Source organism: Mesoplodon densirostris, chromosome 6 (genome assembly GCF_025265405.1).
Source record: "Mesoplodon densirostris isolate mMesDen1 chromosome 6, mMesDen1 primary haplotype, whole genome shotgun sequence".
In the NCBI taxonomy this organism is placed as follows: domain Eukaryota; kingdom Metazoa; phylum Chordata; class Mammalia; order Artiodactyla; family Ziphiidae; genus Mesoplodon; species Mesoplodon densirostris.
In genome coordinates, this window is record NC_082666.1 from 62,145,202 (window position 1) to 62,170,797 (window position 25,596).

The 25,596-nt window shown below is 34.8% G+C and overlaps 2 protein-coding genes across 5 annotated transcripts in view; one reads left to right on the forward strand and one right to left on the reverse strand.

Moving 5' to 3' along the window:
• PSIP1 (PC4 and SRSF1 interacting protein 1) overlaps positions 1 to 20,539 on the forward strand; it is a 40,056-nt gene extending 19,517 nt beyond the window's left edge. The window contains exons 6-16 of one of the 4 annotated variants that reach the window (XM_060102104.1): positions 704 to 766; positions 5,110 to 5,206; positions 6,612 to 6,687; positions 10,979 to 11,207; positions 12,133 to 12,251; positions 14,992 to 15,047; positions 15,649 to 15,719; positions 15,938 to 16,039; positions 16,150 to 16,363; positions 18,040 to 18,151; positions 18,963 to 20,539. In XM_060102104.1, coding sequence (XP_059958087.1) covers positions 704 to 766; positions 5,110 to 5,206; positions 6,612 to 6,687; positions 10,979 to 11,207; positions 12,133 to 12,251; positions 14,992 to 15,047; positions 15,649 to 15,719; positions 15,938 to 16,039; positions 16,150 to 16,363; positions 18,040 to 18,151; positions 18,963 to 19,023 — 1,200 coding nt within the window. In that variant the 3' untranslated portion in view covers positions 19,024 to 20,539. The other 3 variants (XM_060102105.1, XM_060102106.1, XM_060102107.1) reach the window with 3 other exon arrangements.
• A 3,119-nt stretch (positions 20,540 to 23,658) lies between these two features.
• SNAPC3 (small nuclear RNA activating complex polypeptide 3) overlaps positions 23,659 to 25,596 on the reverse strand; it is a 38,458-nt gene continuing 36,520 nt past the window's right edge. Inside the window, exon 9 of the mRNA XM_060102108.1 lies at positions 23,659 to 23,951. Within this exon, the coding sequence (XP_059958091.1) occupies positions 23,804 to 23,951 (148 nt within the window). The 3' untranslated portion in view covers positions 23,659 to 23,803. The remainder of the gene's footprint in view (positions 23,952 to 25,596) is intronic.

A 25,596-nucleotide genomic window follows, 5' to 3' on the forward strand; every position in this document is an offset into this window, starting at 1 on the left:
AATTAATTAAATACATAAACAAATAACTAAAAATAAAAACCTAGATTTATTTCCACCTCTGTATTTGATTATCTGAGTGGGGATACTCATTTAGCCTTTCTAGGCTTCATGAAGTTGTTACTTGATCTCCAGAGTCCCGACCACCTCTTAATATTCAGAATCCTAAAACTGAGGATTCTACTGTAGAAAGAGTGTTTTGTAAATTTAAATAGACAAACCTCCCAGTGTACGAGCAAGTGTGACTTTTATATTTGATCTGACAGAGGAAAGCTTTTTTTTTTAAGGTGAATATACTGGTGATTACTTACACTTTATAATGAATTAATGTTAAGACTTTTAATGTTTATAATTTCAAAGGTCAGAGAAGCAAAACAAGTTTCCGTAGTACTTTTAGTGAAACGTGCTTGTGATTTTTTTTTTTCTTTTTGTTTTGCGGTACGCGGCCCTCTCACTGCTGTGGCCCCTCCTGTCACGGAGCACAGGCTCTGGATGCTCAGGCCCAGTGGCCACGGCCCAAGGGCCCAGCCGCTCCGCGGCACGTGGGATCCTCCTGGACTTGGGCATGAACCCGTGTCCCCTGCATCGGCAGGCAGACTCTCAACCACCGCGCCACCAGGGAAGCCCTGATTTTTAATTTAAGAAATTTTCTTTCGGTCATGGCATAATTATCAATTTCATCTGTTGTGTTTTGTTTTTTTTTAAGGATGTGACTAAAGCAGTTGACATAACCACTCCAAAAGCTGCCAGAAGAGGGAGAAAGAGAAAGGTAATTCTACTGCTTAACCACAGAGATCTTAAAAGAATTTTTATTTTAGTTGGATTGAGGGAGTGTAGATAATGAAACGGTACCATTTAATTTAGACTTAGCCCTTCACTCTAAGTCCTTTAATTTTTTTAAAGGATTATGTTGTTTAAAGGTTATGTTGTTCACTTATCAAAACTATCTGTTTCTTTTCTTAGTGATACAGCACCCTTAAGCTGATGGTCTACAAAATAAAACACACCAATTTTCATTCCTTTTCATGATGCTGTCTCAAGTGTTCTCTATAAAATGGATAATATATATACTCATAAGACTGTTGAGAGAATTAAATGAGTTAATACATGTAAAATATTTATAATAAATCCTGGTAATAGTGCTTTGTAAGTGCCCATTGTTGCATGAAATGAAAGTATGTGACAATTTAGGACAAAGTACCTCTTATGCTTTTAATTAGTGTTTCTTCTTCCCTGTGTGAAGTTTTGTTCATCACACCTTTTTCTGGCCTATTTATGTCTCAGACTGTTATTATATGACAAAGCTACAAAGAAAACTTAAGAGTTCAGTCTTTAAAAAAAATTTTTTTTGTAGTATTCTGAGTTCAGTGTCTTATAAGGAAGTAAAATGAAAACAAATAATTACAGTGGCTTTTTATTCCCTGTGGGGTGTGTGTGAAGGGGTATGATAACTTTAACAAGATTTTAAAAGATAGGCAGAATTTTAGTCAGGCAGATGAAGGAGTCAGGGAGGAGCATGTGAGGCAATTACAGAGGCATAGAGAAAATTTTGCTTCAAGCATTTCACGTACTGCATTTCAGTATTATCAGACCATAAAGTTTGAGGGAAACAAGTACAAAAACCCCAGTGTGTTACCCTGAAGAACTTGAACTTAAAGAAGTGGTGGGAAGCCATTGAATCATTTTAAATTTCAGGTACTTCTCTTTTTAAAGCAGTGTGAATGATGGGGATTGGACTGGAGCAGTGAGGCCAGTTCACTGATAAATTCATTCAGAATTTGGTACTCACTTCACTGGCCCAGACAGAAAATCAGCAGCGAATAAGGAAGATAAGGTTTCTGTACTTATTGAACTTATATTTTTGTTGAGACAGACAATAAATACATAAGACAAGAGAATTAAAATGGAGAGTTATGATTGGGACTTGGTAACTAAATTATGAAAGGCCTTTGTAAAGAGTTAGCATGACATTTTTAGTGGTGTAGATGAGAGATAGGATTTTAAGAGCACCTTAGGAGGTAAAGTTAATAGTTGATTGGAAGTGGGTGTGAAGTGAGGGGGAGGTATCTAGGATGACTCAGGGTGTTGGCTTGGATGACTAGATTATACACTGAGAATGCAGCAGATGTTTTGGGAGTAGAGGCATGAGGAGGAGGATGTGAAACACCGTTGAGAAGTAGACTGAAGATGCATATTTCTCTGACACCAAAGGGGGAAAAGGTAGAAGTTACAATTGCAGTCTCTGACATAAAGATAGGATTTAGATAGCTAGTCAAGGGAGAACGTTTACTGAGAAGAACGCAGAAAACCAGAATCCTGAGAGATTATAATGGCGATGAAAGCCTGCCTTGTAAAATTATGGCTGAGAATGAACTGTCAGGAGAAAAATCTAAGAGAGGATATCAAGCTAAACAAGGGAGGAGAGAATTTTAAGAATGAGGGAGTGGTTAGTAGTGTCCTGATGCAGAAGGGGTCCAATAATAATTGACAATTAGGATCCCCCAGGATACCTTAAGGTCAAACGGTAAGACCATATGAAGTAGGTTAAAGAATAAAATGTTTAATGTTGAAATTACACTGTGCTTTTGAAATCTTTGAAGGGGAGGAGAGAGAATGCCGCAACAAGGATTTTTGCATGGTTAAGGGAGAGTGTTAAACGTGAAAAAATATAATAGAGGCTTTAACACTTTTTCTTTGCGAAACCAGGAAAGATCAAAGATGTGGAAAGTATAAAATTACTGTAAGTTAAGAATAATGCTGGGTGAGAGAAAAGGGAGGACACATTTGAGGGAATTGACTTGATGGGAAAGAGACGGACATTTCATCTTTTTTCACATTGAAGGGAAGGATGGGCAAGACTATTACAAACTTCTAGGGAGACTTGGAAATTAAGGGAATCCCTTCCTGCTGGCCTCAATCTCTCCCTTCTCCCTCACCAAATGCAAAGCAAGACTGCCTGTGTGGTGTAAGGCAGAAAGAAAGGACTGAAAGTTTATGCTAGAGAAGGAAAGGGCATGACAAAAGACAGGGTAAAGGATTAATGGATGGCTTTGAGATCACAAATGAAGTTGCATAAAATGAATGCATGTTTGTATAATTTTTTTTCAGCAGGGCTCAGCAGCAGGGAAGGTAGAGTTTTATAGTAACTCTCTGTTGGAGATTTGCGGGACAGGTGCAGCAAAACAAGAATGCAGATGAATAGTAGTTCCATGAGGTTTTTGAGGGATGGGGGGGCCTTTATGTAAAGTCACGAAGGGAGTAGAGCTAGAAAGTGGGGTAACGGGGAGAAAATTTGTCAAAGGCTTAGAGGTCTCAGTGAGATAAAGTAAAATATGGAAGAAATTAATCTAGAGTCAATATTTGCATTTGAGATATTTAAGTATATATATATTTGAAATAACTTAATAGTCCTTTCTCTAGATAAAATATTTCTTATTCTTTAATATTTTCACGAGGAATGGTTTTGACTTGCATGATTTTGCTATAATAGTCAAGAATATATGTCTATGGAAGGGCTGTATTTTTGCTTCGTATAGTGTTATTTATGGCATTAGTTATTGATGACCTTGTTACCTCTTACTGGTATCTCAAAAAGATTCATACCTGTAATTCTTATGCGATGTCATGATTTATTTCCAAAAGTTGAAAGTGTAATTGAAGAGGGGATTTTTTTGCACTGAAGAGTTCATCAGTTTGAACTGAATTTTGGAGAACTTTTGCCCTCTTAACTGCTCACCCTCCTAACTCAATAGAAGAGCTCTCATACAGTCTTGGGTTCTCAACCTTTGGTATAAAAACAGATGCCCAGCTCCCTACTCCAGAGCTACCATCAAATCAGGATTGGGGTGGGGGGTGGTAGGTGGTCTGTAAGTTCCTAAAATTAGAAATACAACTTGAGCTAATGTTTTTGAAGCAATTTTTGTAATGTTCCTTGAGAACAATTCAAGGGTTACCTTAGATGAGTTTCTTGACTTTTAATAATGCTTTGAATATACATTATTATATTGCAACTACAAAGGCAAAAATAATGTTTAAAAACTAAGAAAGAAATGGATAAATTCTTATAAGTGGGATTGCTGAGTCAGATTTGCATATTCTGTATTGCTGATAATCATAATGATCAGAAATGTATTACCAGTTTATTGATTTGATCACCATTAATCAATGAGTAATTCTCCACATTCTTACCAAAATTGGGCATTACCTCTTAAGTGTTTGCAAATCAGATTGTTGATTAAAAGATTAAAAAAATTTTTTATCAGTAAGGTTGGATTATGCAAGTTTTGGCATGATGCTTTATTGCCTTTATTTTTATTGAGGTAGTTCAGGCTGAATTCTAAATAATTGGGGGTGGGGGAGCAGCTCATAGTAGTCCTCCCATTCTTCTCTTTGTTCTCTTTGCTATTTATTTTCTCTCTTTTCGATTATGATGTTTGCATTTCCTTTCTAATTGGTGGTTATTAACTTTTGTTCTACTCTAATGCTTGAATTGATTAAACTGATTCTTGTTTGGGGCTATTGTCTCATTACCTGGGGCATTATAGTTTGCAAAGGGTCATTGGGATTTCTTTACAGTAGTAAATCCTTCTTTATGGAAAATAATAATAACTCCTAGGGAAGAACAGCAGATGTCTCAGTTCAAAAATAAAACATGTACATATTAACAAAGTTAAAGAATGGAAATATCAGCAACTTAATTTCTTGCCTTTTCTAACATTAATTTAGGTTGTACATCAAGTATGCAATATAAAGTGTTAGCATTTTGAGATACTCAATGAAAGTACATTTATAAGCAATGTGTGGGATATTACAGTGTAATTACATTATACTTTAACATTTCACATCAAGAATATTCATTTTATTTTTATAAATGACTTTTTTAGGTTGAGAATATCTAAAAAGTGAGTTGTTTCCTAGAATTACTCACTAGAATTATAAGCTAAATTTGAGGATATCACTCTGATGAGCCAACTGTTGAAAAATAATGAAGATCAATATATGTTACGCTTGTATTTGAACTTGTTATCCTATAGTGGCACGTTTTTGCCATTGAACTAAATTTGGAATGCCTACTATGTGCTAAATAAGTTAATTTAAATCTTTGTGATTCAGGCAGAAAAACAAGTAGAAACCGAGGAGACAGGAGTAGTGACTACAGCAACAGCATCTGTTAATCTAAAAGTGAGTCCTAAAAGAGGACGACCTGCAGGTAGGATTATTAATGTTTAAATAGCTGGCTTGTGATTAATATTCTAATCCATTAAGGTGTTGTACCTCAGCTACTTTGGAATAGGTGAATAGGTACTTGGTTATGTGTAATATATAAATTTCAAAGGAGATAAACATTAAGGTTTCTGCTCTTTGTAATAAAGTATTTAAATTTGAAATAATTGCTTGAGACTTCATTTTCTCTTTTATCCCCATTACATTTTCCTTTAATAGCGGCAAATGAGGCTGTGGTGAGATTTAAAATCCATGAACGATGGGTTTATTTTACCTCTTACTTTAGAAATATTAAGCTTTCCAAAAGGAATCATAATGAAAACAAGAGAAAAACAGCATTTGAATAATCAAAGCTATTAAATTATTGCATTCTTTCTTTATTAGGGCCTGTACAATATGCAGATGTCTTAAGCACCGCCTATTTAAAGTATTTTCCTAATTTGGCAAATAGGAAATAGTTTGGAAGGATCTGTCTCTAATACAAAGTAAAACAAAGAATATTAGCCAAGATAGAGCCAATTTTTTTTTCTACTTCATAACATAGGATTCTGGTTTTCTTTTTTTTTTTTTTTTTGGTCTGCGTCTGGTCTTAGTTCTACACACAGGCTCTTCATTGCGGCACACGGGCTTCTCTCTAGTTGTGGCGTGCGGTTTTTTTCTCTAGCTGTGGCACGCCAGGCTCCAGGGCTCCTGGGCTCTATAGTTTGCAGCACGCAGGCTCTCTCGTTGAGGTGTGTTAGCTCAGTAGTTGAGGCACACAGGTTTAGTTGCCCCGTGGCATGTGGGACCTTAGTTCCCTGACCGGGGATCGAACCCGCATCCCCTGCATTGGCAGGCGGATTCTTTACCACTGGACCACCAGGGAAGTGAAGTCCCATAACATAGGATTCTTAATGAAACAGGATAAAATGAGTAATACCCAAAAAGAAAAAAAAAAACAATTTACCTAATTTTTACTTTGGAATTTAATAGTGTAATGGATCACATTAATGGTGTTGTTAGAAAATTCAGTGAATTCTGATAACAAATTTTCAAATATGTGAGCATACATATACAAATACTGTAATATGTATATGAATGTTGAATATAAGTGCTGCTATCTCCTATAAAGTTGAATTTTGTGACATTCCTATTAAAACAACGAGGGATGTTCTTTTAAGCCCTCAGCCATACTAAGGACAGATTGAAAATACTCTTGATTCACCTCTGTAAATTTTCTGCTGTTAACTCATTTGAACCACTGGAGGATATGATTTTTAAAACCTAAAGTAATCGTTATCTGTAATAAACTAATATTCTTAGTATATATCATTTGTAACTTTTATATGTGAGATCTACATCTTAACGGGAAAGCTGGTAGTTACAAAATTTTTTTTTCCTGTGAATGTCAGCTACAGAAGTCAAGATTCCAAAACCAAGAGGCAGACCCAAAATGGTAAAACAGCCCTGTCCTTCGGAGAGTGACGTGTGAGTATAATTAGTTACGCAGTAAATGAGACATTTCACTTTCAATATGTATAAATTACTGTGCATTTTTACCAGTTTTATTTACAGGGTGTTCATTGCTATTACTATTTTGTATTTCTAAGAATTATGGGCAAAACAGTTGAAAAATAGTTTTCATTATATAAAAAGTTACAATTGATAGGGAATCAAGAAAAATCTGATATGATTATCATTTCATTAATCTAAGACATTTTCTTGTGTATTAGGGTATAAGATACTTGGATAATGCAGGGTAAAATTTATAATAGTTCCCTTTTGTTTAAGGGAATTTTTAGACAAAGTATTTTTGAAGCAATTCCCACAAATCTTGCTCCTCCAGAATAATCTTTATTTAAAAAATAATAACACTTAACATTATTTTTGTAAATTTGAAGTTTTAAAGTATTTTGGAATGATAATTAGTTATTAACAAAATAATCAGTTTTTTTTTTTCTTGCCATCTTTCTTTTCCATTATTGATCTTGTTTGTGTTGGATTTTCTGGGTAGAAACTTCACCAGCAGGAATATGTATTTAGACAAAGAGGGCAAAACTTTGTAGCTACTGTGTTTAAAGATTTTATAGAAAAGGCTTAAGTGAGTATGTCATTTAAGAATGGATTTACAGTGTTTTGAATGAAAATATTTTATTGGAAATTTCAGGTATAGAAGTGTTGGTACTTTTCAGCCAATATATGTTTAAAGAGTTTTATTTTACTGCTGAGCTAGCTGTTTAAATATTCTCGAAAATAGTGGCCAAAAATTACAACATGGTTTTAACTACTACAGTGAAATTAAGAAATTAGGTACATGCAGGTGAGTTTATGGGGTTTTTTTGTTGTTGTTGTTTTGCGGTACCCGGGCCTCTCCCTGTTGTGGCCTCTCCCATTGCGGAGCGCAGGCTCCGGACGCGCAGGCCTATCGGCCATGGCTCACGGGCCCAGCCGCTCCGCGACATGTGGGATCTTCCCGGACCAGGGCACGAACCCATGTCCCCTGCATTGGCAGGTGGACTCTCAACCACTGCGCCACCAGGGAAGCCCAGTTTATGTTTTTTTTTTTTTTTTTTTTTGCGGTATGCGGGCCTCTCACTGTTGTGGCCTCCCCCGCTGCGGAGCACAGGCTCCGGACGCGCAGGCTCCGGACGCGCAGGCTCAGCGGCCATGGCTCACGGGCCCAGCCGCTCCGCGGCACATGGGATCCTCCCAGACCAGGGCACGAACCCGTATCCCCTGCATCGGCAGGCGGACTCTCAACCACTTGCGCCACCAGGGAGGCCCCCCAGTTTATGTTTTTAAACATACCAAGTAAATCTCACTCATCTCCTCCCTAAGATGTCTTCTCTAATAAGGGCATCAAGCATCAAGTCTAGGATTTTACGATCAACATAAGGCCTTGATCTATCTGCTCCCCTCTCCCTTTTATATATGCACATTGATCTGGGAGGGATAGGGAACCATAATAAATACTCCCAAGGAGAAGATTAAGAGGCACACAGCAGTCATTGTTCCCCAGGAAATATGAAATTCTGTTGGGAAAATATTGTGAGATCCCCCTGTTTTAGATAGAAGGAATATTTCCTTGATTAGGTCCATCCCAATTTTCCCTGAGAGTATCTTCCTAGTCCATTTCTCTCCATGGCTTTTGGCTGATTCTTGGACTGGAAAGTATTAACCCTCCTTATTAGCTGAGCAGCTTTCTTATTCTGCTTTCATACTTTATGGAGTTGGGCCCAAGATTCCTTTTTAAATATCCATTAGTTTCTCTTAATGCAGGCTAGCGTCCCTTTTGATAGTAATAATACTTTATTGTTAGCATGTGTCTGTTTAATTCTAGTCAGCTTCATGTGCTGTGGTCTCACTCATTAGACTTCTCCAGACATGCTTATCTTTTTATACTTAAATAAAAGCACTTTTGAGTTTATAGGTTTTCCTGAAAACCTACTCCCTGGTTTCTTTTTCGTAGAACCATTTGTTCATCAGAAGGATCAAGGTATCCCAATTTGAATTCTTAAGGCTGGCAACTTAACAACCTTGATTGGATCTTTGACTCCAGTCTTTGTCTGAATTTGAAAATCTTTTACAGGATGGAAGTGACTTGCAACACTGAAATGCATGGAATTTTTTTCTCCTTCCTTTGTCCTATTATTTTTTAAACTTACCTCTTTCTTGAAGTACCATATCAAATTTATGTTGATAACAATCAACTCAAAATGCCAATATTCTATCTTGAAACCTCTTCACCCAGAGCCACAAGTTCACTGAATAAGTTTTCTCTCCAGTTTTCACAGATGACAGTTTTACCCATTGTATAATATATTAGGGTTTCAAATGCAAAGTAAGTGTCAAACGTTTTAGGTTTTGATGATGGACAACCCCAAAATACCAGTAGCTTACAATATTTATTTTTCACTTGTGCTATATGTAGGCTGGGCATTGGCTGTTACAGCTACTCTCAGCTTTGTATCTGGGCAAAAACTCAGTGGAGAGTAGAGCAAAACTATATAAGCTCTTCTGAAACTTAAGCTCTCCACCATGAGAACAGTGTGTATCTGCTAGTGACAGCTTCTTTGCTGTGGGTCCTGAAATGACAAGACAGTGGATAGAGTCCAGAAGAGCTGAAACCATCTCATAATCCTCATGTAAAGTAAAAATACTTGTTATAAGCCACTGAGATATTTTGGGTTGTGTTTGCATTAATTTTTGCTATTAACATGTATTTATAATTTTCTTTAGTCTTTTAATATGTTTCCTATTGTACCTTGACCTATTAGAAAGGGAATTATCACCATGAGGTCTGTTTTTCATGGAAGATGGTAAGGAGGGAGGACCATTGGGAAAAGACTTAATTGCAGCAAGCAGTGACAGTTACATTTATGGGAGTTCTCTGCTTTGACACTGTTTTAAAAACTTTGAAATAATAATCCCATTTCTTAAAAACTTAACGATACACTTAAATCTACCTTTAAAAAAGAAAAACAGCTGCATGGTATTCCACTATGTAGGTATCATAATTCTTAAAAGTTTATTTCTTGTATGGATACATTTTTTTAGACATTGTCATCTGTCATTTTGTACATGTGCAAATGTATTGGTTAGAATACATTGCTAGAAGTAGATTTACTGGGTTAAAAGGATATTTTTATTTTTAATACCTGCCTCTTTGCATAGGGGGTAACATTTTGGGGGAGGCAGTTCGTCAATATCTATTAAGAACCATGGGAATGCCTTTTATATTTGATTCTCTATTCCCATCTCCACAAAACAATCATTATTAAAATATTTACCCCCTTGTGGAAGTATTGAAGAAAGTTAAGTGATTTTACTTGCCTGCTTTTTCTTCCATTGATTAAAAGTAAAGGATGAAACCTATATAACATTTAAAAATAAACATAGCCAATGGAAGTTATGTGACAAAAAATTTCTAAAGAAATAAAGTGATTTTTTTTTTCTTTTCCAATTTAATAATCTTAAGGGTTCAAAGGAAGCAGTTGTCTGGTAGGTCAGTGGATTTGGAATTGAGATATTGGGCTATTTGACCTTTTGTACCATCATTTTCTCATTCGTTAAATGGAATGGGTTGGACTAAATGATCGGGGGTCCCTTCCAGCTTTCAAATCCATTGGTGTAATTATATAATATGTGTAAATCTCAATGAAATTCCTTGAACACTTTAATATTAAGGTTAATTGGCCATATATTTTACCATTATATGCGTCAGTTGGGAGCCTTTTACATTGCAAAGCATATTTCTTTAAATTTTAAAATGACCGTATTTCACCATTACGCAGTTCGATTCTGCAATTGTATTTTTCCCAGCGTGGCTACTTTTACAAATATGTAGAATACGAGCTCCATAAAATCTAGGCATCTTACACACCTTATACACTGCTGTTCCCCAAAGTCAAGAACGGTACCATGGCATATGAGATAGTACTCAATATTTTTAGTACTCAATTTTTAAGTGAATGAGTCACATTACAAAAAACATGGAAAACAGGGAAAAAAATGACTTTTTTATTACCCTAATGCCACTGTAATTTTTCTATCTTCTAACATATTAAAAGGATGTTCTTTTCCTTTTATGATTGGTTGATAATGACACTCCATTATATTTTACTTAAAGATATTTAAAATCTGTTTTTAAATAAAAAACAAACTACATGTAGCTTATTGTTATCCAGAGTACTTATTCAGTTAACTCAGAGAGGTGGTTGAATGACAAGTACTAATGATACATAAAAGATTATTTTTCATTGTTGTGCCTGTGAAATAGGGTAACTGAAGAAGACAAAAGTAAGAAAAAGGGGCAAGAGGAAAAACAGCCTAAAAAGCAGCTTAAAAAGGATGAAGAGGGCCAGAAGGAAGAAGATAAGCCAAGAAAAGAGCCAGATAAAAAAGAGGGGAAAAAAGAAGTTGAATCAAAAAGGAAAAATTTAGCTAAAACAGGGCTTACATCAACCTCTGATTCTGAAGAGGAAGGGGATGATCAAGAAGGTGAAAAGGTAGAATGTTTGCATATCAAATAAAATATTTGTTCTATTTTTAGTTTACTATGTAGTTCTTAATCTTTAGGAAAGTTTCAGCATCTTTATGAAAGTTTATAAATGTGATTAAAAGTTAAAATGAATTTCTTTACCTTTCTGAATAAACTTGAATTACCTGTGTTAAAAAGCATATTTGAAACTTTATTGTACATCCTAAGTTTATCTTACCTTTTCACAATTACATGGAAATTAAATGTCACATGATAAACTTCCAGTAACCCCACCTACCTACTGACAGAGAAGGTAGAAAGATAGAGAATTAAGCCAGATAGGTTGTGACCAGTGAAGACAGATGTAAAAAGGTACATAGATTTTTATTATTTACCTCAATGAAATTCTTAACACTTCAGGCCTATTTAGGGTACATTTTATTGGTGGTACTTTATTTGAATACAACAGTTGTTTAGGAATTTCATTAAAGCTATATGTTCTTTTTTGTATAAAAACACAAGTTTTGTGTATAGCCTTGGAAATCTACAGACCCAGGTTGTATAGGCCTTTCATTTATGTTTATCTAATTTATTAGTACTTCAGGAGCCCAAAACTAAATTCGGTAGGTTGAACAGGTACTTGTCAGTAAACAGGTACTGAAGTCAAAGTCATAGTACAGAGGCAAATAGCCTGAGGTACTTCATTTTAACTCATCTTAACCAAAGCATATCATTCCTATAGCAGTGCAGTAGATTAGAAATCGCAAAATCATCAAGGGGAAAGTTAAATTTAGATAGCAACAACGTGTAATTCTGAGGGGTTTTTTTAATTAGTAATTTATTCATCCCTTAAGAAAACTAGTTGCTTCTTTTCTTCCAAGATTGTAATCATAGAAGCATCAGTCACTGACTTGATAGTTAACTAAAACCATCCTAATTCTCAAATAAAACAGAAGAGAAAAGGTGGAAGAAACTTTCAGACTGCTCATAGAAGGAATATGCTGAAAGGCCAACATGAGAAAGAAGCAGCAGATAGAAAACGCAAGCAAGAGGAACAAATGGAAACTGAGCAGTAAGTATTTTTTTTCTAAATTTCGATTTCTTTTTTTAAGCTAGCCTGAAATGTTTAAACAATAGAATCTCATTTTCCAGACTTTCTGAAGCCTTTTAAAGAAGTGATTTTTCCAGTGTGTTAGAAAAATGTCCTCTGTATATGATAATCATGTTTCAGGCTTCATTCTTTTCTGAGTAAAGAGGATGAAATTTACTGAGATAATCACCCTGTGAATATTTTTAATTTAAACTGAAAGTGCAGTAGGGCTTAACTGTTAAGTGGCTTTGTAGAAAATGTCCTTATCCTCTACTATTTTCTTGTATAATATTAAATAGAGAAAGATAATTGGTGGAGAAAGAATGAAAGAAATACCCATATTTGTCATACCACCAGCAGCCCTCCCCCAGAAGACCAGCAAAAATAACAAAAGCACAGTTGGAAACCCAAGAAGCCAGTAAAAGAAAATTTAAAGGCTGACAGGGTTTGCATTAGATGTGTGCAATATAAATCGAGTTCAAGCTAAGAAGTTTTGATACCTGGAGACAATATATTTACCATGGGGAATTTCTTTCCCCTTTAAGTTTATTCTATAAAATAACTTTATAAGAGGGAAAATAGCAATGCCAATGATGATTAGGCTTCATATGTTTATTACATTTGTTTCCTAGTTATCTTTAGACTGTCACTTCTGAGTTCTTTCTCTGAAAAACCTTTCTTTCTTTGTGAAGCGTCTTGCATTATTCTGACTAAACTTTGTTTTTTTGTTGTTTTAGTGAGGAGGTGATTTTAAAAACATGCTCTAGGTCACTAAGACAAACTCAATAAAAAATAGTGAAATTCTTAAAACTATTCTTAAGTAATTTTGTACTTTTTTTATATATAATAAATCTGTAAGCCGAAAGTCTTTCTTGATAAGTATAGCGTTTGACCATCTGCTTTCTTAGTCTTTTTGGAGGATATATAAACAGTTTTAGCTACTTGAGGGAGTAATGTAAAAATTGATCTAAAGCTCAGAAATGTTACTCCCTTTAATGTTAGACTTTGACCATTTATGTAAATACTAGAGTTATTTTTTGTTACCTATCCTTTCCTGTCCTTTCACTGAAAAGTTGTTGGACTGTTTGTTGCTTTTAACTTTATTGTGCTCCCCAAATTAAGATATAAAATTAGTTGTTGCTTAGTAAATCTAGCCCAACCCTTCTTCAGTATCTCAGAGTTAATCTTTATGTGTTTCAATTTCTTTTTGAATGTCCTCCGAATGTAACTTTCTCAAATTCTAATATTTGTGTTTTCTTTCCTTCTCCTGTTATTACAAAACTTTGTACTTGGACAGTTTTGCTCTGTAAAGCATTTCAGATGCAGCTTGTATGAAATGCATTATGCAAAATAAAGTTTATTGTATTGTATTCCCAGCCAAACAACATGTAATCTACAGTAATAAAAAATATATCTCATTTTGGGCTCAAAGCATTAATCCAGTTACTGAAAAGAGAATACAAGTGGAGCAAACAAGAGATGAAGATCTTGAGACAGACTCATTGGACTGAATTTCCCCCTCCCCCCCCTTGATGGAAGAATGTTCCAGATTCTAAATTGAGGACTTCATTAATGGCATTATTACTGTGTTATGATTGTTAAAAAACATTTCCTGTAAGATACACACTACATACCAATGTCGGCCATCATTCCTGTTAAAAGAGTTTTTTACCAAGCTTAAAATGAAGCTTTTGTGTTTGAAACTTATAATAAGCTCAGATGAAGATGGTGGTTGTACATTATTTCATTTAGAAAATATAAAAATTAATTTTGTTTTGAAGCTAGGTGTTAAACTGGAGTAGCTACTATACCCCCAGAGAATGGGGCAGTTGTGCCCTTACCCTTGACACTCCTTTGTTGTTCAGTTCTTTAGAAGATTAATAATTGTTTTTTAATCCTGAGAGATTAAACAGTAGACTTGTTAAGAAAACAAAAATGAAATTGTAACCAAAATTTTAAAATAAAGTTTTTTTAAAAAAATACCTGATTTTTAGATATTTTTTTGTTCTTGTCTATTTCAATTGGTTTATTATAATAGGGCCTGAACTCCGAGTCAAGGTACTAGAAATTATTAAGAATTCATTTTTAAATGGTTATTTTTGTGATTTACAGTAAAATGGTACCTTTTCATTTGTGAAATGGTATGTAAATGTTAGTGAATGTCATTTAAGTTTGATATATTGGCGCAAAAAAAAATCCCACTCCATTTTAATCTAGTATAATAAACAGTCTATTTAACCTTGAAACTAACTTTGAACCCCTAAAATTCTCTACCCTTGGGAGATGTGGGAACAATTAAATCAGTCTATTTTGACATGTTATTTAAAAAAATAATTGTGATGTAGAATTCATGAAACATAGGCATTCTCTTCCCACTATGGCCTGTTTATCCACTGACCTAAAGTCGGTCTTTTAACACAGTATTGTTGGAACAAAATTTCACCGAGGCAGCCGTTAAAATTTATTTGTAATGCCACTGAAAAAGTAGATTGTTACATCACTTTAGCATGTTAATTTTTACATTTTGAGTTTTGCTTATATTTATACTAATTAATACTAATGTGGCATTACCGAGTTCTAAAAATTATAGTCAATTCCTTGTGATCTAGGCCACTGACTATTTTAAAGAAAAATTTTAACTTTTACATAAGGGATTGTGGGCATTTGGTAACCAGTCACACAGTTCCAATGTTTTTGAAATATTTGTGTTAACATTTGATAGGCAGAATAAAGATGAAGGAAAGAAGCCAGAAGTTAAGAAAGTGGAGAAGAAGCGAGGTTAGTTATTTCACTTTCTAAGATGTATAAAATTGTATTCTACACAGAAAGGAAGTTTTACAGACACTTAACTGTATAGGTTTTGAAACTGGTCATTTTATGTTCTTATCCTACAAGTACACATTTCAAATCCCTAATGGATTCTATATACCTTGCATTGTTTTTAAGTGTTATCAGGTGAACTTGCTAAGGAGTCATGTTTGTTATTTTACTGCGCAATATATGATGAAGTCAAATTTTTATAACATTGCCTAAAGCTAGATGTTTTACCATTTCTGACAAATCTGGTTTCAGATGGATTTTTTAGTTTCGGTTAAATGTGTAAGGGTGAAGCAGTGCTTTAAGGATTGCAGAAGAGGAGTTATTGGATGCAAACTGCTTTTTTCTTAGCAACATGCAGCTAGATGGTGATTCTTTGCTTATATGATGAATGTTGGTTTCCTAAATACTAAAAATGGCAGATAACTTCTTAATGATGTAGGCAGATTACAAAGAACATTTTAAAAAATTTACCAAATCTTTCCATTATACCTTGCTTAGATTATACAAAAATACTGGTTTTGGAAACTCTATTTACTGTGTTTCACATTTTAATTTATAGAAACATCAATGGATTCTCGACTTCAAAGGATACATGCTGAAATTAAAAATTCACTCAAAATTGATAATCTTGTAAGTGTTTAATACCTCATTTAAAAATACAGTGCTGCTTTTATAGCTTCATATTTTATTTTCTCACATGATTTTATAAGTGTGTAAATTTGAGATAACAGACTATTACTGGTTATTTTGTACTGCCTTGTTATTTGAGATTTTAAAAGTAATCTCTAGAAATAGATTATATGGATTGTGGTAATTAACAGTTATGAAATTACTATTTTGTCATGAAGGATGTGAACAGATGTATTGAGGCCTTGGATGAACTTGCTTCACTTCAGGTCACAATGCAGCAAGCTCAAAAACACACAGAGATGATTACAACACTGAAAAAAGTAAGTGATCTTGAGTCATGTAGATTTTTTAAATTTCCTCATTATCACCACTTCATTAAGTAACATTTAAAAAATTAAGAAAATTATGAGTATATGTTTTGTTTTCTCAGATACGGCGATTCAAAGTTAGTCAGGTTATCATGGAAAAGTCTACAATGTTGTATAACAAGTTTAAGAACATGTTTTTGGTTGGTGAAGGAGATTCTGTGATCACACAAGTGCTGAATAAATCTCTTGCCGAACAAAGACAGCATGAGGAAGCAAATAAAACCAAAGATCAAGGGAAGAAAGGGCCAAACAAAAAGCTAGAAAAGGAACAAACAGGTATGTGGTAACTGTTCGCTGGAACTACTTTTCAAAAATGGCTTCAATATTTAATCCTATTAATACCTTATCTATATTAAATGATGAGAAAGTCTCATAAAGCCCTTAGCAGAACATGATCAGCCTTAGCTTCTGGATTTCTTTTTCATCCCTAAGTTTTCATCAAGTTTAAATTAGTAGTAGTAGTGGTTGCTATTCTCTTTCCATTTAAATTAGGAAACATTTCTAACCTACACAGAAGTCGAGGGAAATGAACTTCCCATGTCCCCATCACTCAGCTTCTGCAATTATCAATACATGAGTATTGCTTTTTTATATCCCCATCAAGTTTCTCTGTGACACCCCTGAAGATTATTTTGAAGCAAATTCCAAATACACTATTTCAATCATAAATATTTTAGGATGTATATATGACCGATGCTTAAAACAGAATCCATAGTTACAGGCATACCCCACAGGTTTGGTTCCAGACTACTGTAATAAAGTGAGTCACATGAGTTTTTTGGTTTCCCAGGGTGTATAAAAGCTTTTTACCGGGCCTCCCTGGTGGCGCAAGTGGTTGAGAGTCCGCCTGCCGATGCAGGGGATACGGGTTCGTGCCCCGGTCTGGGAGGATCCCATATGCCGCGGAGCGGCTGGGCCCGTGAGCCATGGCCGCTGAGCCTGCGCGTCCGGAGCCTGTGCTCCGCAACGGGGGAGGCCACAACAGTGAGAGGCCCGCATACCGCAAAAAAAAAAAAAAAAAAAAAAAAAAGCTTTTTACCCTATACTGTAATCTGTTAAGTGTGCAGTAGGATTATGTCTAAGAAAACAATATACATACCTTAATAAAAAAATACTTCGTTGCTAAGAAAATGTTAACAAATCATCTGAGCCTTCAGTGAGTCATAGTAGTAACATCAAGTATCACTTGACCACACATCACTATAAGAAAAGTCAAAAAGCTTGAAATACTGTGAGAATTACCAAAATGTGACACAGAGAAGTGGACTGATCAAATGCTGTTAGGAAAATGGTGCTGATAAACATGCTTGATGCAGGATTGCCACAAACGTTGAATTTGTTAAAAAAAAAAAAAAAAAAAAAAAAGGCAATATCTACGAAGCGCAATAAATCGAGGTCTGCCTGTACCATTAGCCACTTCCCCAAAATTAGCAGCTTCCCCAATTCCACAGTACTAAAACATCTTAGCAGCAACTGCTTAATGTAGGAAAAAATTGTTCCAAAGATGAATTTTGTTACTCACTTATTAGGGAATGATATAGGTCTCCTTAGAGATTTGTTAATGAAATAATACTTACCGGGAAGCCCTCATCATTTTGTCATAAGAGACGAAATCATGTTAATTAACTACTTTGCCATGTTTTGTTGTTAAACACAAAATCTTACTGTGATTCTCATTGCTTTTTCTAAGAACTGGAATAAATCATAATGCTCCAAAGAGTTGTACCACCCTTTCGTGTTCCTGATAACAGTAACAAATGGAATAATCAGATTAGTAACCTACTTCTTATATGGGTAGATATATGTAGTAACCCCATTTCTTATTGTGCCTTGTCTACCCAAAGGATTACAATGTAATTTCAAATAAAATACAGTATTAGAAACTTTGGGACTATGTTTTATTTTTGATTTGGGGTCTTTCTAACAGTTTTTCCACTGAAATCTTTATAAAGGTTCAAAGACTCTAAATGGAGGATCGGACGCTCAAGACAGTAATCAACCACAACATAATGGAGACAGCAATGAAGAAAGCAAAGACAACCACGAGGCCAGCAGTAAGAAAAAGTGAGGACATGTTTTAGTGGGTTGTGATGTATGTTTTAATTTTTAAATCACATTGCTGTTCCAAGGTTATTTGTGTAAAGGATTATATTTTCATCACTCACTTCCTGAATTCAGGATTCAAGACGCAAATTAAAATGGCCAAGCCATAAAGAAACTTTGCTTAAAACTAATATGCCACTGTATTCAAGGGAATAGAGCAAGGCAGGAATCCTGTTTAAAAAAATAACTGTTCCTTGGACTTCGTCCACTGATAACACCTTTAATAATGACCCATGTCCATACTTCTTGAATTTTGACAGGATACAGAAATTAGATCTAGAATCATAGGCTGTGTTGTATTATCATACCCACTCTAAAATAACTAGATCTGTAACCATAGTTATCCAAATCTTGGTTTGTCCACCGTACACTTGAAGGACTTGGAATCAAGCATCCTTTCTAATTCTGAAATTCAGGGAAACCTTGTCCGTGTGTATATTACCCTCTCTTAAGATTTATAATATGTTGGTATCACAGATACAACACTTTCATGTTCTTTAAAGAGAATTCATTTTAAAGCTGGAAATGGTGGGAGAGGGCCTGGGCCATGATGCTTTCCTGAGTTATTTTGCTTGATGTGCACAGTACTTTGGGAAGAAGACACAACATGGTAAAATAAAATTTTGGACAAAAGATAACAATTAACAATAAGTCACAGAAAAAATTCTTTTGGTGATTTTAAAAACAAATGCACAGATTTAATATCTTTTTTCCTCCTGAGGGAAAAGTCCTAATCCCAGTTGTCACACCTTTCTTTCTCCCTTTTCTTTAGGCCATCCAGTGAAGAGAGAGAGACTGAAATATCTCTGAAGGATTCTACACTAGATAACTAGGTTGACAAACCTGGAATATAAAGAACATTTGAGAAGTTTGTAATGGTTTTCATTCAAAATATTTAGACTGCTGAAAGTTTTAAATTTTTATAAGCATAGGTTTTGATGTTTAAAACTTGTTTTGAGGGAGAAATCTCCTTATCTTTGTTTAAAAGTGACTAAACGTTGCTAATTGTACTTGTGCAGTATTAACAGCTACATAATACAGTAAATGTGAGGGAAAGTCCATTTTAGGAAATGTTAAACTGCTTTTCCAGACATTGGTTGTAGTATATTTTCAATTAGTGTGTGTGTGTTAATGTGTAATTGATAGTAGAAAAAGGTTACATTTTTAAAACTGCTACTTGGATAAACCTTTCCTCTTTTCCCAAATACTGTGGGTTTTGTGCATAGTTTTTACAAATCTTGGATTTACCAGACTGTCTTTTCATTGTTTGTGGGTTTTTGTAGAAGTTAATCATTTTTACAATAGATAATGTTACTTCTATACAAGTATTCACTCCCTCCCTCCTTTTATCAGAAGTTAATTTTAATCTCAGTCTACATTGTGCTACATTATCCTGCTGCTTTGTAACAATGTGTGGTCTGTATGCCTTTTTGTATGACAACTAGATATCCAACTGACGTTGAACTGTTCTCCGGGGTACAAAACTCATGTTAACTTTTGAAGGTAATTTAGTTTTGTGGCTGGGAATTCAGTGAAGTCACATGAGTTTCCTGCAGCGAGCAGGAGTATATATAGGAATGAATCTGGCTTTAGGGTTCAACCATTTAAGATCCTTTACAGGCACTAGCAGCTGAAACTGAAAACTAAATGATAAAAGTTTATTTTTGAGAAATGTCTCGAGTTTCTGAATTTTTTAAAAAGTCACACATTAAAGAAGTCACTAAGTATTTTTTTAATTGGAAAAAATGCAATCCATAATGCTTTTGCAGTAAATAAAAGTAAATACTATATAAGGAAACAAACCTATTTGAAAACATGGCTATACCAGAAGGGAATTTTTATTTCTATGTCACACATGTGACAGGATTGCAAAAAGCGGAAACACAGTAGACAAAAGTAAAGGAGTTGTCTGTATTATCATGGATATGGACTAAATCAGGGTGAACCAAGGTTAACACAAAATTTAAGGGTAACTTAACAGCATTTCTAAGGTATTTTGAATACTAGGTCAGTTGGTGGTTTGCAGTAGCTTAAAAGACACTTCTCATGTTTAGAAACTGAATATGGGGAAAAGGCTTAATTACCAGTGTTTGCATGTGACATGCATCCTATGCTCTGACCTCTCGGGTAACTGTTTTCATCTATAGATGAAAAGTTTGAAACATTTCAGTAATTGGAGTTTTGCTTTTGAGAGGTCTTACAATGGAACTAGGACCCACTGTTTTGAGGGAACTCCTGCTATTATATGTTTGGTCCTTTAATACAATTTAAATTTGGACAGATTTATTCTAGTTAAGCCATAAGTGTCAACATGTAAACTTGTTTTGATTAAAGAGTTTTTCTATCAAAGTCTACTAGTAAATTACTTATTTGCCATTTATAAAACTGTGCTGGAATTCTGGATTTGCTTCCAAGAGAGTATACTTGGTCATAGAAACTGTATTATTTGGGGACACAGGGTTACTGAAACATAAGCTCAAAATGATAAAAATACAGGAAATGTTATCTTTTGGTTTACCCTTCCTTTTTTTTACCAAGAAACCACAGACTATTCAAATGCTGGAGAGAAATACAGTAGCATTCTGATTATTTATGTCTGCTTTTATGGGCTGACCTTGCTCTAGCCAATTGATTCACGTAGCCTTTAAAACACTATTGCCTTCTCTACCCTCATTTCAAGAAAAAATTTTGTCATAGGTTGATTCACAGATAACTACTATTCTCAGAGCTCTTAAGAAAAAGTCATATAAACAGGTATCAATTTTCGGGAGCACTGGCTCAATTTAAATTTGTATTTGACCAAAACTATATAGCTGAACAAGTCAGTAAGAGATACTTTAAATGAGTTCGCTAGCCCCAACCCAAACGTTTTTTTTTTTTTAATATATAAGCAACATCTCTTTTGTGATTTTTTTTTTTTAACCATCAGATAACGTTTAAGAGTAAGTTACCACATGACTTGGCAGAATCAGTTGTTGCATGTTTTCTCAGCTGCTCTAGAGAAATTTCAGATGTATCATCTAAATCGGAGAACCTGAAACAGCTTGACTGGAATGATTTCAAATAGAAGGATGATTGATAGATTTTATCCAGTTTTTGCTGATACACTGATTGTAGTGTACCCATACACACTTACCTGGTTAAAGACGTCAGGTCAAGATCAGGTCTGCCATCTAATCCTGTACAAGAGCAAAGGCTTTTACAGGGCTCTGTGAGGGCTTCACTAATACAACTTATCCAGAGAAAGGATCTATTGGAAATAGCAAACCCATAATTACATATTAAGAAACGGAGAAGCTGCTATATAGTCCAAAAATGTGTTTACATATTTATGCTGTGTAATTTTCCAACCTCAGATGACAGAGACACTGAAATTTGATTGGGAGAAAGGTCAAATTATCCTTAAAGGATACTGAAGCCTAAAATAGGTATTGCTTTTCTAGGTAATCATTTTGTGCCTGTCTCTCCACTAGTATATCAAAATTTCATTCATTTCTAACTACAGAGGATGTTGATTAATAAGTTCATAACATTTTCATGTTTGCCTTCTTTAGATAAAATGTTGACTCTAGTTTGTCATTTGTTTAAAACTGAATTTTACAGCTACAAAATCCCTGATTCAAGACATCTTAAATATGCCTACTTCAAGTTAGGGGTTTCTTTTGAGTTCAACATAGTGGGAGACCTGTATAACTGATATGCAATACATTAGCAAGTTCTGAGAGTAGTGGTAGGCCTTTAGACCTCACCAGGAAATGATAATAGAAACATATCTGAGCCTTTGTGACTTTGGTGAAGAAGTTAACCTTAAGAACCAGCATAATAATAATCTCAGAGAAGAACAAAATAAGAGTTTCAATAGCAGTAATGTTTTAACTGATAGCCTTCTTTGCCAGTAAAATAAATTGATTGGTACCATGCATGGATTAATGCTGCTTGTGACAATCCACTTTCTGGAATTTGCTGTTTTGAGATACAAAATGATGAAAATAAAAGTAAACAGACCCTTGCATACTAATGGAGACCTATAAAGAATGCAGTTTAAAAATAAAGGAAGCAAAAATTCATTTTTACCTGTGGAACTTTAAAGAATTAGATAAATCTTTGGTTTTCCAGCAGGATTTTCAATCTGTTCTAATTCAGCATCATTGGACACATGAAAGTAAACATGTAGGCAATAACAGCCAGCCAGCCATGGAGGGACCTCTTATTTCCTTATGCTGATTTTCTGGTGTATTGACTGAATCAGTGAATATGACCACCGCTAGAAACAGGTCCTTGTCTTCTACATACCAATCGACTTAATTGACTTATGTGGCATTTAAGTCCATAAAACATTTCACTGTCAACCTTTTAAACACACAGTCTTTTAGGCTTCATCAGTTTTTTTTATTTATATGGTAAATGTTCTCAGCCATCCAGGGAAAGTGGAATCCAGCCGAATTTAGATATAACCTAGAAGAGAGAACGTGAAATTTAAGTACAACACATTTAAAATGTTTAATTCTGTTTAATATTTTTCCAGCATTCCTAAAAGTATTAAACAGAATTAAATTTTCCACCAAAAATTTCCAGAAAACGTTTCAATATAGGTAGCTACAATTTTCTCTCAAGGATCTAGACCTCAGAATTTATCAAAGTTGCCCTTTGGCCCAGAATGAGAATAGGATAACTAGACTATCATAACCAGAAGAATGAAGAGCTGGGACAGAAAAACAATTGTGTTTTTGCATACAGGATGCTGTGTATTATTGCCTAAGAATCGTGATCCACAGCTAGCAATGCATAGGATCTTGATTTCCCATGTCCATTCATTGGTCATATGAGATAAAATCTATTTCTTTGAATCATAAAAATATTAAATTGACATGCATTTTAATCTAATAGCATTTGTGATTCCAAAAACTTCTGGTCAAGAAACGAAGATTCAGCTTAAGTGTTACTTCTGTAAAGGTATGAGTGTATACTCAAGATCTTTATACATTCGTTATTTGTGTAGTGAGTCTTTCTGAAGTGTTAAGTGTGCCTAGTTTCTACCAAAACAAAACCTAACATTACAAAAGAGCTCAGTGTAAGATTAAATTACACAATAGCTAGTCTTAATATTGTATTTATTAAATAATCTGCTTTTATTCTTAATTTCTCCCTCATTTTTATTACAGATATTTGGAGGATCTTTACCTTGGAAGCCTCATGGTACAAGGTGTAGCGCTCACATTCTTCAAAGAATTTTCAAAACACTTCCATCACTTGATGTATAATGACAGATGAGCAAAAAGCCCTCTGGACAAAGAGTGAATAGGCATACTACAGACTGGGAGAAAACCAGAATACTTGTATCTGACAAAGGATTTGTACTCAGGATACATAAAGCACTCCTACAAATCAATGAGACAACTCAAAAATGGGCAAAAAAGCACTGAATAAAAACTATACTTTGGAATATTAAAATAATTTAATATATTTCAAAACATTTAAATACATTCAAGTTGCTTAATAAGAAGACCTGTGATTTGAATTTTCTTTGCTGGGGTGGTAACTTCAGCTGATGGTTTCAGGTAGATCCTGCTCCTCACTGGCATTTCTTGGAAGTAAAGGGTACACATTTTGATATTAACTAAAGGTTCCAGGATCAACATAAGGATAAGCGAGGAATTCCCCCAGTTTGTTGCCTTCTGAATCATAGTGGAGCATTCGGAAGCAAACATCACAAAAGAAACATGGGTCCTCTGGTGCAAAACTGTCATTGTTCGTCACCCATCTGTAGTTTAAAAAGATATATATTATTATAATTGACTTTTTCATGCTTTAATATGCTGCAGTAGTTATGACCTGTAATAATATGTATACATAACATTCCCACTATTTCCTTATTTTAGCTTATTTATATAGGCCTTTATATAATTTTGTATACACATGTATACATACAGACATATCACTACCAATACTCTACAAGGCAAAAGGACAACTGTGCTCTGAAAGACTTCTCCTTAAAGGTAAGTAGAAAAGAATGTAAATCCATACTTGAAAGCATCACATACTTGCCATGACATACCTATCCTTCAAATAACTGTTAACATAAACACAAAATGTTTCCTTCTAATAGGCCATCTTGAAAATGCATAATATTAGATACACTACAGGCTTGATAAACTTTTTGCTTAATTTTTCTAACTGGTAAATTAGTACTGGTTAACTTGAGAACTCCAGCTTTTTTTTTTTTAACATCTTTATTGGACTATAATTGCTTTACAATGGTGTGTTAGTTTCTGCTGTATAACAAAGTGAATCCGCTATACATATACATATATCCCCGTATCTCCTCCCTCTTGCGTCTCCCTCCCACCCTCCCTATCCCACCCCTCTAGGTGGTCACAAAGCACCCAGCTGATCTCCCTGTGCTATGCAGCTGCTTCCCACTAGCTATTTTACATTTGGTACAAGTCAATGCCACTCTCACTTCATCCCAGCTTACCCTTCCCCCTCCCCATGTCCTCAAGTCCATTCTCTACGTCTGCGTCTTTATTCCTGTCCTGCCCCTAGGTTCTTCGGAAACATTTTTTTTTTTTTAGATTCCATATATATGTTAGCACACAGTATTTGTTTTTCTTTCTGACTTAGTTCAAGCTGTATGACAGACTAGGTCCATCCACCTCACTACAAATAAATTTCATTTCTTTTTATGGCTGAGTAATATTCCATGTATATATGTGCCACATCTTCTTTATCCGTTCATCTGTCAGTGGACACTTAGGTTGCTTCCATGTCCTGGCTATTGTAAATAGAGCTGCAGTGAACATTGTGGTACGTGATGCTTTTTGAATTATGGTTTTCTCAGGGTCTGTGCCCAGTAGTGGGATTGCTGGGTCGTGTGGTAGTTCTGTTTTTAGTTTTTTAAGGAACCTCCATACAGTTCTCCATAGTGGCTGTATCAATTTACATTCCCACCAAGAGTGCAAGAGGGTTCCCTTTTCTCCACACGCTCTCCAGCATTTATTGTCTGTAGATTTTTTGATGATGGCCATTCTGACCGGTGTGCGGTGATACTTCATTGTAAAAACTCCAGGTTTTTAACCTAGAATTTAGGATTAAAATGTTACAACGTGTATACATATGGGAATATGGGCAACATTATTCAAATGAGGTTTTGGTTTTTGACCTGAAATGTCACATTAAGCGAAAATGGTATTTTTCAGTCTATCTGAATTCTGCATCCCATGGAATGTTTTGACATCCCGATTTCCATTTTGATCTGATAACTGATTTATCATGTTTTCCTACTGATCATTTAGAAAAGCATATTGTGAATATACGCAAATCAATCAATGTGATACACCATGTTAACAAATTGAAGGATGAATACCATATGATCATTTCAATAGATGCAGAAAAGGCTTTCAACAAAA